Source organism: Haliotis asinina, chromosome 12, assembly GCF_037392515.1.
Source record: "Haliotis asinina isolate JCU_RB_2024 chromosome 12, JCU_Hal_asi_v2, whole genome shotgun sequence".
Lineage (NCBI taxonomy): Eukaryota > Metazoa > Mollusca > Gastropoda > Lepetellida > Haliotidae > Haliotis > Haliotis asinina.
Window position 1 is genome coordinate 7,491,235 of NC_090291.1, and position 12,856 is coordinate 7,504,090.

General features: G+C 39.3%; 1 protein-coding gene across 1 annotated transcript; it reads right to left on the reverse strand.

Annotated features, from left to right (window-relative positions):
• Positions 1-3,487: 3,487 nt before the first annotated feature.
• On the reverse strand, positions 3,488-12,759 carry LOC137257644 (uncharacterized). The gene is made up of 2 exons (XM_067794986.1): positions 12,590-12,759; positions 3,488-7,419 (listed from the first exon to the last, which is right to left on the reverse strand). Exon 2 carries the CDS (start codon positions 7,370-7,372, stop codon positions 3,488-3,490), a length of 3,885 nt encoding a protein of 1,294 aa, XP_067651087.1. The 5' UTR covers positions 7,373-7,419; positions 12,590-12,759.
• Positions 12,760-12,856: the final 97 nt, after the last annotated feature.

Sequence of the window (12,856 nt, forward strand, 5' to 3'; positions counted from 1 at the left end):
GTCTTGTCTTAGCAGTGACGCCTCTCTGAATGGATTTTACAACAAAACAGATCGGTTATATCCTTTGATTTAGTACCTCAATTTAAAGTTTTCATGGAATACAGAGACAAATTTCTCATTTAACCTCCCTCACTGCTTCACAAGTGTGCCTTGGTCATGTGATTTCATTTATCGTTGTTTAACCACATTACAAATATCAATCAAACAACAATACCGAACATACATCTCATCCACATAGTTCATACAGAAGGAAGGACACGGTGGCTGTGAGTTTAGCTTTCTGTTTCATTCAGCTATATGGCGATGGTCTGTAAATAATGGAGTTTGGAGCAGACAATCCAGTGATCAACACATGAACATCGATCTGTGCAAATGGGAACCGATGACATGCCAACCAAACCAGCAAATCTGACCACCCGATCCCGTTAGTCGCCTCTTACAACAAGAATGGGATGACCATATACTTTTCAAAAATGATAAAGAATATATGAAGAAATCCAGAGTTCTTTAACATAATTTTGAGTAGTTTCTTAACAGTATCTGTCAGAATCGGGAACATGATGACAGAAAGACAATCACACCATTGAGCAAGTTGTCTCGAGCAACTGTCGTGGACCTATCATCATTATCCACCAGCAATTTTCTCCATATTTTTCAAGCAGAAAAACATTGATTTTTCTCCTTTGAGCAGACCTATACATCATATAAATAAAAACATAGAAAACAACTAACAGCCTGTATATACAAATTACAGCATGCCATCAAATATAAAATAATATATATGACATGACTGGTTCTTTCACCTCCACGTTTTGGAGGCGTTCTGTTTGTGACACTAGGGAGGCCATTAAGTCTGTCATACTTGCAGATGCCATTTCAAAAATAATGAAAATTAAATCACATTCATGTTTAAGTGATTCATTAACAGAAAGTACCATTGCTACACTCTTTTAGAAATCATTGTCATAAGTTACCATATTCATTGTACTGGTAATATATATACAAGAGTGTACTTATTTAAACTAATCACAAACTATTTTGATTGAAAACTGTCAAGTCCAGTATTGGACAAAGTTGGGATTTGGTGTCTGTGTATGATGCTCCTGTTCTGCACAGATGGAATAACAGTATCATACAGAAAATCATACACACATTGAAAAATAACAGACAGAGTGTCCCAGACTATGTTCTGAGTATAGGGCCCTGATCTACAATGCCCTTGCAGCGCTACTACATTCGTAAGCCTATGGTATCGTATAGTGTTACGGCAGGTCGTAACATTACGAACGCTTTGTGGATCGGCACCCTGATGTCTTAATATGGCATATACGATAATAGATTTCATGTTCCCTCAAGAAGTAGCAACATATCCTTAACAAATATCAAAACATACATACATACAATACATACAGTAGCATATGAGAAACAAAAATATAAACTCATTGCCATCAATTCAACACACTGATAACCTTTAACCATGTCAAAAAGAGAAAATAAGACAACTTGTTTCCATGGTTACAGCAAACTTTGAACAACAACAATACAACCAAACTGCAGCTCTGCAACTAAATCAGCAGATCCCGTTTAATACTGTCTTCTCTTTGAACAAAGATCAGTATTCAGTACAGACAACGTTCCTCAATCACCCATGAAAGCATATCCCACTTTCAAGTATGGTCAGTAGATAGCCAGTCAAGCCAAGGCCTACTTCCAGCCCAAGGGAAACCTCATTGCTCTCTGACCAATCAGCAGGAGCACTCCGTTCAAGGTCTTGCTTGATCTTGTGTGAAATAGCTGTGTGTTATCTACACTACTCACTGCCTCAGAGCTTAATTTATTTATTTTGGGGTCCAGGGAATCAAAGCCTTCACTAGTATGGTGAGTGAGTTGAAGGGCCTTTTCCCATTACACAAAACAGAGTTCCCTGAGAACAAACTGAGGCTGTTTAAAAGTAGATGTGGAATTATCTATTGAAAGCACTAGACGGTCATGAAGCACTCCATTGTGTGTTGTATTTTCTAATTGTTAAGGAAACCTATTTTAAATGGTAGTAAATTATGACACAGCAGCATTCATTCATTCATAAACACACATACGAATTTCATTTTCCTAATAAAAAAACATACAGGATGTATTGTTCGTACATTGTACAGAGCAGGGCTAATGACACCAGCAGCCTTAACACTGACATCCACTCAACACAACAAAGCCTCCAGACTGACAGATCATGAAGGAACACTATGTCAAGGAATTGTCACTCATGATTTCTTCACTATCCAAATTTGACAATAAATATTTGAAATTGATTCAATCAAACAACATGACCCTAAATATATATACATGAAAGTTAATTTATTTGGACATGCCTGTATTTGCTATAATTTCAAGTGAAGACTTCTTGGAAGAAAAGTCTTGGGCCAGGTATGTTTAGGGTGACAAAGCATTGTGAAATGTAACTGACACCCACTGTGTACCGATTCCATTAGATCAATCACCTCACAGTACACAATACCATGAATACAGCCTCACTGTACAACCTCATGCTTCATAAAACCTCACCATACAACTTCACCCTCGACACAATCTCAGTTTCACCAAGGACAAACACTTATATGCACTGCAGCAGATCAATACAATGGGATACAATACCCATTAAAACGTGAGTTGGGGTGTTGGTAGAAATATAACCCAACAAGTTAAACACCAGAGCCAGTAATATCAAAGCCATAAGGTGGCAACCTGTTTATAGGTAAGTCTGAACCAGACAATCCTGTGATCAATATGGTGAGCAGGGATCCCAATCAGTAGGATGACATGCAGTAAGCAGAGTCACCTAGCCTGAGCATGTACAGGCAAGCCTGAGCATGCTTACAACAAGCATAGTCGCCAAGCATGGGTTGCTGAAGGCCTATTCTACCCCGGGACCTTCACGGGTATGGATGATGACGAACCACTGTCGGTGTCCAAAACTATGCATGAAAGTCAAGGGGTCTACTCCATTACTCAGTGTTAGATACTTACAACACAAGGTACGTACTAGCAAACAAGGATAAGTTGGACCAGCCCAGTTAACACGGTTATGAGAAATAGGTGGCACAAAGCAATGAGCAAACCCATTTGGTTTGTGAAAGGGAGAGCAAATGAAGACTGAGAACATGCACGACAATGAAATTGATTCTGTGCGTAACTGCGTCACCCACTGCACTACACTTGATCATGCACAGCTTGGGGACGCTTAACACTGTTGCATGCTAATACAGGTCAGTTGTCAGGTCAATCAAATCATCCTTGCTTACCAGTAGATTCAAATGGCAAACCTCAACATTAACTGCTGGGTTACATGACATTTTTCTGTTACTTGGGACTTCCTAAATTAATCACATAATTATCTAATTATATATATCTAGTCAATGCAAATGCTATTGACTTGCATACAAGGGATTTAGATAAGTCTTGATTTCGAAAGCCCTGTTCTTAATGTGTTTGACTAGAAAGTGTAAGTGAACAACACTGGGGTACTTGAAGAGGAGGCATTCTTGTCCTGAAGACTAGGATCTTCACACATATTCCAAGTTTTACAATCAACCGGGCTATCTGAGAAGGTCGGCTTCTTGGCAATACTTAAATCAAGAGGTTGAGTTTCCACTGTATCTGCATAAGCTACTGCACTCTCAGGACAACTCTTGTTTATGGTCTTAAGCAAATGCAGCCTGTTGGTATTCAAGTTTTTGACACTCTGGGGTAAAACATTTGAGCATAAGTTCCGTGAGTCTAAAGCATCATCACATGATGTAATTTGACTTTGAGAAAGAAAAGGCTCTTCAATACTTCTGGATTTGTCCAATTCACAGTTCTGTTGCCAGCCAGTACATCCTACACCCAGTTCATCTAAAGGTACAGCCAGCCCATCACCTGATGCCTCACAAACCTTCAAACACGCCTTTGAAACAGCCACATCATCAGATTGTGACATTTGATGTTTCGTAAAATACGATTTTGCAAGAGGAACGTCCTTCACGCCAACAGAAGTTGAAAGGTCAAGCAAGGTACAACCCATGGTATTTGTTTTAACCTGAGGGTCTAATTTCAAACCCCAAGCAATAGCATGTTCAACATAGCTTGCCTCTCCTGAAGCCCCGGAGTGGTTAGCATTTCCTAAAGTTCTTGCTAGAGTAGTCTCCCCTGAAGCACCTGCTGGGTTAGTCTCAACTGCTGGCTTCACATCATACAAGTACTTACAGTGAGGTAGAGATTCACATGCCTCCATCTTCACATCCAAGTCTGGGATAGGGCAGCCTTCTTCTGGTAACACCTCAGCTGTTTCTTGTTTCACCATTACTGTGTCAGAGTTCACGTCATCCAAGACAGGCCTCGTCCCAAGCTGCATCTCACAGGGGGCACATTCATCAACTGGCTCAATCTTGATTGGGAATTCATCATAGGACTCAGTTTGGAGCAACCTTCTACGTGTTGTTGAATACTGATTATTTATACCTGAGCTGTTACATGTGTGACTGGATTTCTTGCTTGTGCTTGTGTTAGTACACAAAGAGCAAGCCAGTTTCTTTTTCTTACCTTTCTGGGCAGTTTTGGTTTTCGATTTCAGAGATTTTGTCCCTTTTTTGACACCCTTTGGTTTCAATTCCTTTTTCTTTGCCTCTTCAATTTCAGTTTTGGAAGATCTTGACTTTGCAACGGTCTTTTTCAGTTTAGTATTTCTTGGTGATGATTGCCCACGTCCTTTCAATACTTTTGAAACTTTTACTTTCTTCGTTTTGTTTTCCTGTCGTGTTTTCTTCTTTCCATGAATCACCTGGCTTGGTTTTTGTTTTACAACATTAATTACAGACCTACGTTTTGTACTGACAGATCTGGTTGATGTGTCACCTGACACACTGCCAACTTTTGATTTTGATGCTTTATTTGTTTTAGCACATTTTGTTTGCAAAGATTTACCTAGAATTCGCAAGCTTCGACTGTAAACATCTGAAACATGACTTGAATTTATCATATTTGAATTTATCTCCCCTTCGCTTGACCCTGACACTTCAGCTGATGTATTCAATGTGATCTTGAAGGTTCCCTCCTTCCTCCTCTTTAGCACCAGTTTGATGTGAGATCCTGAAGCCTGAGTAGCACTAGTAAGTTGTGACCTTGAAACATATTTGGCACCTGTAGTTAGTTGAGCAGTTTCAACACACAGCTGTTCATTTGGCACCTCCTTTGATTTCAGTTGACTCAAAGGAACGTCATCTTCATCTTCAAAACGAATTTCTTTCACAGACACAGGTTCAACTCCAGAGCAAGATCTCTTCAAATGAGTCACAGGTTTATTAACAGTTGCATCACTATCAACAGAACATTCACCAATGGATGACCTTGCGCCATCCACTTCAGCAATGCAGTTACTTTCCAGTGTTTGGACAGACTGAGATTTCAGTAATGGTGAACCTTGCAAACATGCCTTCATCTTTCGAATTCTTCTTCTGATTTTTCTCATTGTCTTCAGTTTTGTTCTACCACTAATGAGCAGTTTGTGAGGATCTGACTCTGATAAATTGTCTGTACTGTTCTGAGTACCGGATGTGGTGCTGTTCCTGGTTACCATTGTCTTAAACACAACATCTGACTTCTTCCTGGTCCTCTGAATACGCCCACTGTTCAACTTGTCAAAGTATCTTTCCTTCTTTTCCATATAAGCTCTCTGTTTAATAGCAGCTTTGCCATACATGTTTTCGGGTTGCATGAACCAAGATTTGGGCTTCTTGCCAGTCTTATCAAAGTTGAAATGGAATCCTCTTGTAGCTAGAGGAAGTCGGAAGCCATCTTGATAAGTTGCCAGTTTCACTGTTTCTTCTGACTCAACCTGTTCAAGTTTGACTTTGGCTGGTTTAATGTTTTCTGGTCCATTGTTGTGTGGTTCCTGTTCAGCTACAGGAACTGCTTCAGGAACAGGCTGTCGAATCTTCCTCGGCCTGCCTCTCTTCCTCTTCACTTCAGGTTCAAAATGACAATCTCCAATCTTTTTTACACTGAACACATCAGTTCCAGTGGTGATAGTCCCGTCTGGTCCCGGTTCCAGTTTGATGTCAAGTTTACCATCATCATTCCTATCAACCGAATTCACATTCTTGTGCATTCTCTTGATATGAACCTGTAGCTGGCTGTAACGTTTGAAGGGTTTCCTACAAAGCTCACAGAAGTAGGCATGCGAGTCTCCATGCATTGAGCCTATATGAGCCAGAAGATGGTCACTTGTTCTTGCTCCATAAGGACAGATAGGGCATGAATATGGCCGATCCCCAGTGTGGGTTTCTTTATGCTTCTGCATGTTATACTTGTTGAGGAAATTCCGCAAACACACATCACACTGAAAGGGTTTTATTCCTGAATGAACTTTCATATGGGCACGTAGAGATGGTTTATTTTTGAACCACTTCTCACACAGCCCACACTTGAATTTCCTGACATTACTATGTCTATCCTTATGCTTGTTTAAACTTGTCAGTGTGTTAAATCCTTTACCACAGATGGAACAGAGGAAGCTGTTGTCTTTATTGTGAGTCTTCAGATGTTTTGTCAAATCAGACTTTGTCTTAGTTTTCTGGGAGCAGCCTGGAAAGGTGCAAGCAAAGTTCTTTACATTGCTGTGTTTAAGACGATGACATTTGAGTTCATAGTTAGTCTTACACCTAAATTCACACAAATCACACTGGACTGGTTTCACATCATTGTGCCTGAAGAGATGATACTTTAAGTCCTGAAGCCGCTTAAACCTAAACCCACAAATGTCACACGAATGCGGTCTGTTCTCTGTGTGTTTGAGCATATGGTGCTTGATGTTCCGACACCATTTTGTCCTGAAGTCACACTGAGGGCAGCTGAATCTTTTGACAGTGGAATGTTTGGCACGGTGTTTGTAAAGATCAGCTTTAAAACGAGTCCTGAATTCACATTTCTCACATTTAAATGGTTTGGTATTTGTGTGTTTGGCTTCATGTTCCTGGAGCCGCTGTCTGATGTGGGTCACATAATCACAATACTGACACTCATGGTACCAGCCCTTAATAGCATGTCGAGCTTCATGGCGGTCCAACTCTTTCTTAGTTTTGGCCTTAAAATCACAGCGTCTACACTTTATTTTTCTCTTTGGTAAATCTAGTGTTTCCTCCTCCTCTTCCTCAACCTCATAGTCTTCATCATTGTCATCATCATCATCATCACCCTCATCTGGTAGTATCTCTTCAATCTGTTGAGTAATCAGCCCCTCGGCTTCTTCATCAACTGATGCCAACTGGATGCCTTGGTCCAAGATGGCTGACAGTTCATCATCAGGGGGCTCCTGTTTCACCTTCACCTTCATGATACTCATGACAAGTTACAACTGACTGGTTCTGCTTGCTGCCATGTCTTCTTTTCCTGAAATTATAACAACATTGAATTAACATCTCATGCATTCAACTTGGTGGTGGGGTAGTTTAGAGGCTAAAGTGTTCGCTCTTCACACTGAAGGCAAGGGTTCGATTCCCCACATTGGCATAATGAGTGAAGTCCATTTCTGGTGTAACCCATCTTGATATTGCTAGAATTTTGCTGAAAGCAGCACAAAACTAACTCACTCACTCATACATATAACAGCTTTACACTGATGAACAGAATGGTAACCAGCCGAGTGGAAAGCATGTAACCAAGTGACCAGTTCTCCATGTTTCTTTCAGTCTATGTTCTGCAACTGGTAATTATTTCTGAATAAACAGTGCAAGTATGTAAAGCAGATGCCTTATCTGCACCTGTCTTCCTTCGAGACATATTTCAAGAAACTCTCATAATATACACTTCAGTAGTTTCTTGATAATGTTTTATGTTATGAATCACATCAATCACTAAGCAAACAATGTTGTCAGATACACTTGTCTCCCTGTCTCGGACATCTAATTATATATAGTTAATTATATACCAACTGAAGCACATTTGTTTTAGGAGACCAACATTACTTTTAATACTATTATGTGTGGAATGATCCTCAGTGTGGTCTTAAAGTTGCACTTGACTTGAACTTGGTCACTGTATCAACATGTGGCTGTGAAGTGACAGCAAAAATGTCAAACCTTTGTCCATCATATCATATTTCTGAGGAAAAAAGTCAGTGTTTTCTGAGAATTATAGCTATATGAGAGAACTGCCTGTAAATATTTAGGTGTAGACCAGATGAAACTATGATACTATAAATAGTCACATCCGACATCAGCAAAGTACAATTACTATTATCTCACTTGAGCACCACTACCTTTCTCCCTTAAACCAATACAGGTAACTGAGGACTTACCAGCCAGGGAGGCAAGTAACAGCAAGTCCACTCTGATATCAATGAAATCTTGATTTCAATAAATTTGGAAATGTGATGACTTTCTCTCCTGACCAGAAATAAAATTCACGTAGGACCTATAATTTATATAAAGGACCACACACCTTAAACACCAATGCCACTAAAAGTGTTCTAAGGAATTGCAGAATTCAGGAAAACATCCCTTTTGATCCGCTTCAAAAGACTCAATCATGCCGACTGGAACCTACAGATGTCAAGCCATAGGAAAGCCTAATCACAGGACACCAGGTATCACTTACAACATCCTGCAGCTGATTAGGTGAACCTGCCTCCATCAGTCCCACTTGTAACATGGCTTTCTGTATATATGTGGAAGTAGTCTTCCTATGGACATATCCTTTTCACTATGCCAGACACTCTTTCCACGTTGTATATCTGACTTTCGATACATCAACATAAAATTTGCCTTTGGTTATATGTATCAGAACATATACCCTCGACATATCGAGGATGTGGAATAGTTGGACTATGCACTACTTAACGGGATCATTTAGCATCTATCTGAAAGTTATCTCCTGGCTTCCATAAGCAGCAGACACGGAAGTTTATGTTTCAAGCCACCCTCTGCACTAATCTAGGTTTATGAAAACAGACTGTAAATATCTTCAAATGGACCAAACAGTCTTGTGACTAATAAACTGAGCAATGATCCCTGGGGTCGAGATACAAGAATATGTTACCGGAATTCAAAAATCCCAGTGAACAACACCTGGGACAAGTCAGTTTTCATTTCAGGCAATCAAATAATGGTATCTTACTTGTCCGTGGACTACTCACTAAGATACTTTTCACTTACAGCTTCAAACTGCAAATAATCTTGGATTTAGTTTCATATCTGCTCATAATGAAGCTTTTAAAGTTCATAATAATAATACAGTAGAGCTAGTAGAGAGTGAAATTATCACTCTTCGATAAATAGTCCAGTAAACATTAACATCACGCATTGTGTCTTAAAATCAGGGCAAGTGGAAAATTATTCATGACAAGTTACTTTCTTGAAGTCACTTGCCCTGTGGCAAGTGGCTTTTCAGCACATTTTTGATCCCCTGTGTTGTGCCACAGAGTCTGACCTAGCAACCACTCCATTTGGCCTTTCTTACAACTTTCATCAGATCATGGAGACCTGTGTGACACATAAACTCACATGACAGATGCAGAAGTAAAGCAGATGTCTACTGCAGAGTTAAAAGTGTTCTTGGGATTTCTCATCAACTCATCAAATGCCAACATCCAGACCCATCAGCCAATGAAAAGACTTCAACCCATATCGATGACAAGAATTTTTATGGATGATCAACTTCTTTATTGCAGGGTAGCGACGTTTCGGTATAGATTCTTATACCGTTTTCAAGCGTGTGGGGAATGGCAGGGGGAGTACAATATATATACAGCAGAGATGAGCATGTGATGACAATACAACAATAACAGGATTAACAATAACTATTTGAGGTAACAATACATTAGAGAAGTGTTGAGGTAAGCTGATTAAGGACTGAAGCCAGCGGGTGAGTTGACAGAAGCCAGAGTGAGATGAGTGGATTAATTGGTGGACGCCAGGGTGAGTTGAGTGGATAAATTGAGACTGGGGGCCAGAGTGGGTTGATTAATTAGTGTTAATGATGCAGTTGAATGCCGGAGAGACAAAGACGCCTTGATCCCTGTTGATTGTTGGGTTGTGTCTGCGGATTTGTACTGCTTCAGCAAGTTTGCGTTGTTTGAAGTCATGTTTGTTGCTAGCAAGTGTTGTGACAGTGTCCCAGTTGATGTTGTGGTCAGGAAATTTGGTGATGTGTTCCGAAATGGCTGATTTTGTGTCACCTTTGTTTGTGGAGGTTTTGTGTTCTTTGATGCGTATGTTGAGTGGTCTGGATGGAAGTCTTACCCAACAGATTTCTGGTTGGTCAATGTCCGAAATTGGAATTACATATTTTTAAAATCCTATCATAAAAGTGACAGTTATTCAGATGGTATAACATATGCAACTTATATTCATTGATAACTTGGTCACAAAAGAAAGAGGCCTTAGCGCTTAGTTTAACCTATTTACATGCATATGATCAGTCAGGAGAGGCAAGAGGCAAACGTAACATTGATTTTTAGAAAAGTGTGGCATGATGATGTGCCTTTAAGAAAATAAGAAACAAAAATATCACCGTTCCATCCAAAATTAATTTTTTGCCAGGTTTCCAACCAAGGCGTGTAATATGGTACACATGTGTTACATAAAATCTTGTTAGCTGAATTACAAGTAACCTCACATTACTGTGATAGTCAACAATCATCTGTTTCATCTTACCCTTCACATGAACAGATCAGTAATCATAACTTCTTAATGATCTCTTAAGATCTAGTACAAAATGTGTTAATGTGATAAGCCAGATAATGCGTCTAAACAAGATCAAAATAGATCACATGCCATGTGCAAATCAACAGCACAAAGCAAGATTTAACCAAGAAATAATTGAAAGTATATTCTCCTCAGAAAATAATATGGTTTCAAGAGGTCACTAGTTAATAGCAAAGTGGGTTTTCATTGACAAAAACATTTTGAAACTGTAACAAAAGTCCAAAACAACAGAAGGCTGGGGAAACCAAGTGATCGGCCTATAATAGGCTGAATTATTATAGGATATTATAGGCCATTCTGCCCATTGTCTTATAGGCCAATCGGACAATATTTGAACATTTTCCTAATCATTTCATGAACTATCACTTTCTGCACAAAATGGATTTATATGATCATAGAGATGACTAGTTAATGGACCTCCTCAGCCTGAACAAATTTGTTTTTGGACAAAATGGAAAATTATATCATGTTCTGAAAAAGATGTTTCATTAAGAACACAATTTTGCATAGACTTGACTTTTGAATATCTTTGTCATTACTTTCAGTGAAAACTACAGACTTATATCTAATTAGTAATTTCCAGACACCTTTATTATGTGATGAAACTTCTCAGAAAGAGTTCCTTCCATTCCCTCATATTGTTTCTTCCACAGATTAACAGAAATAACACGAAGTGGTTCAGCCCTATATATTGTACTTAATTGGGGTTGCTTGTGAGTCTTTTAGTAGCTGTGGTGTTAGGCTTTGCTAATAATTCTAGTATATATCAATTAAGAAATGTTGTTTGGGATGGCAGAACGGAAGGAACTCTTACCAAATTCTCAAAATGGGTTTGAATGAAAACCTTAAGACATCAAACTTGAATGATGTTAATATCCTCATGCAGAAATGCACCACTTCAAATTTATTTGATAAGTATTATAATTATAGGCTGATTGGCCTACAGCAAAATAGGCTGAAGGGCCTATAACATCCTGTTTAGCCTATTATAGGCCAATCAGTAGGATTCCCAAACCTGAACAGTTCAGTACTTGATAGGTGAAGAAATAATTTCAGCTTTGCGAAGGTGTTTGAAACTGTTTGTCCAGTAATAAACTGGCAGGCCAGCACAGAAGTTCTTTCCATACCACCTATAACCCCACATGATTATGGTGAAAGGTGGTACATACCTGCATACACTGACTGACCAAAATGTGATCATCCTCAGATATGAGACAAAAGTATTAATATTTCAACTGTTGTTTTTTTTCACCCCATCACTTTCACAGCCTAATCAGTTCTTATTACATCAAGAATATAATTAATTTATTATTCTTTTAGAATATTCCTGACTGTACTTATGTAATACATATTAAAATGTGCATAAAAGTAAACTAAACATTTGATTTTGATATTATAAGAGCACCTCGAAATTATAATGGATCATTTGCATAAGAAATTCAGAAACAATCAAGGGCTTAGACCATAACCCTGGCTGCCTCAGCTCTTGGTACCGGGAACAACAAGGACCAATTTTACATCCAGGTGAATTGTTATGGGACGGCTTAAATTATCTATGTATCAATAAAAAGCATAAGTCAAAAAGGAATCGCCGACATCCATTACCGTTTAAAGCTGGTTAAATTATTCCTGACCCACTTCAGACATCAAGAACCGTAGCTGAAATCGCTCCCTCTCAGTAAGAGACACCGAGTCGCATCACGACTTCAACACATTCCGCCTTTGGGGATATTATCAATATCCAAAGAACTCTGGTTGAAATTCGGTTTACCCCCGATCGAACGCCGTTTGCTTACAAATCCATCAAAGAAAATTTCACGACTATAAAATTCCAAATGCAGCATTCTAACAAATACCTTCTTTCGCAGAACTAGGCCCCTTGCATAAATTATGCAGACAGCGCTCAGCTGAGATAATGGTTGTGGCACACATTTGCAGGAATCTCTCGTAGACATTACTAAAGACTTGCGTTCAGACCCCGTCCTCCAGTGTATCGTGTCCACACATCATAATTGTCCTGACGACTGGCAAGCAGACGATAATTTGCCGGTTGACATCTGCGTGCATCTCGTGGCTCACGGACGAGTCCAAGTTCTCGCATCATTCGCGCTGGGGAAACTGCC

Coding starts and splice junctions, on each gene's coding strand:
- LOC137257644 (XM_067794986.1), bottom strand. CDS start 7,372: ATGAGTATCATGAAGGTGAAGGTGAAACAGGAGCCCCCTGATGATGAA.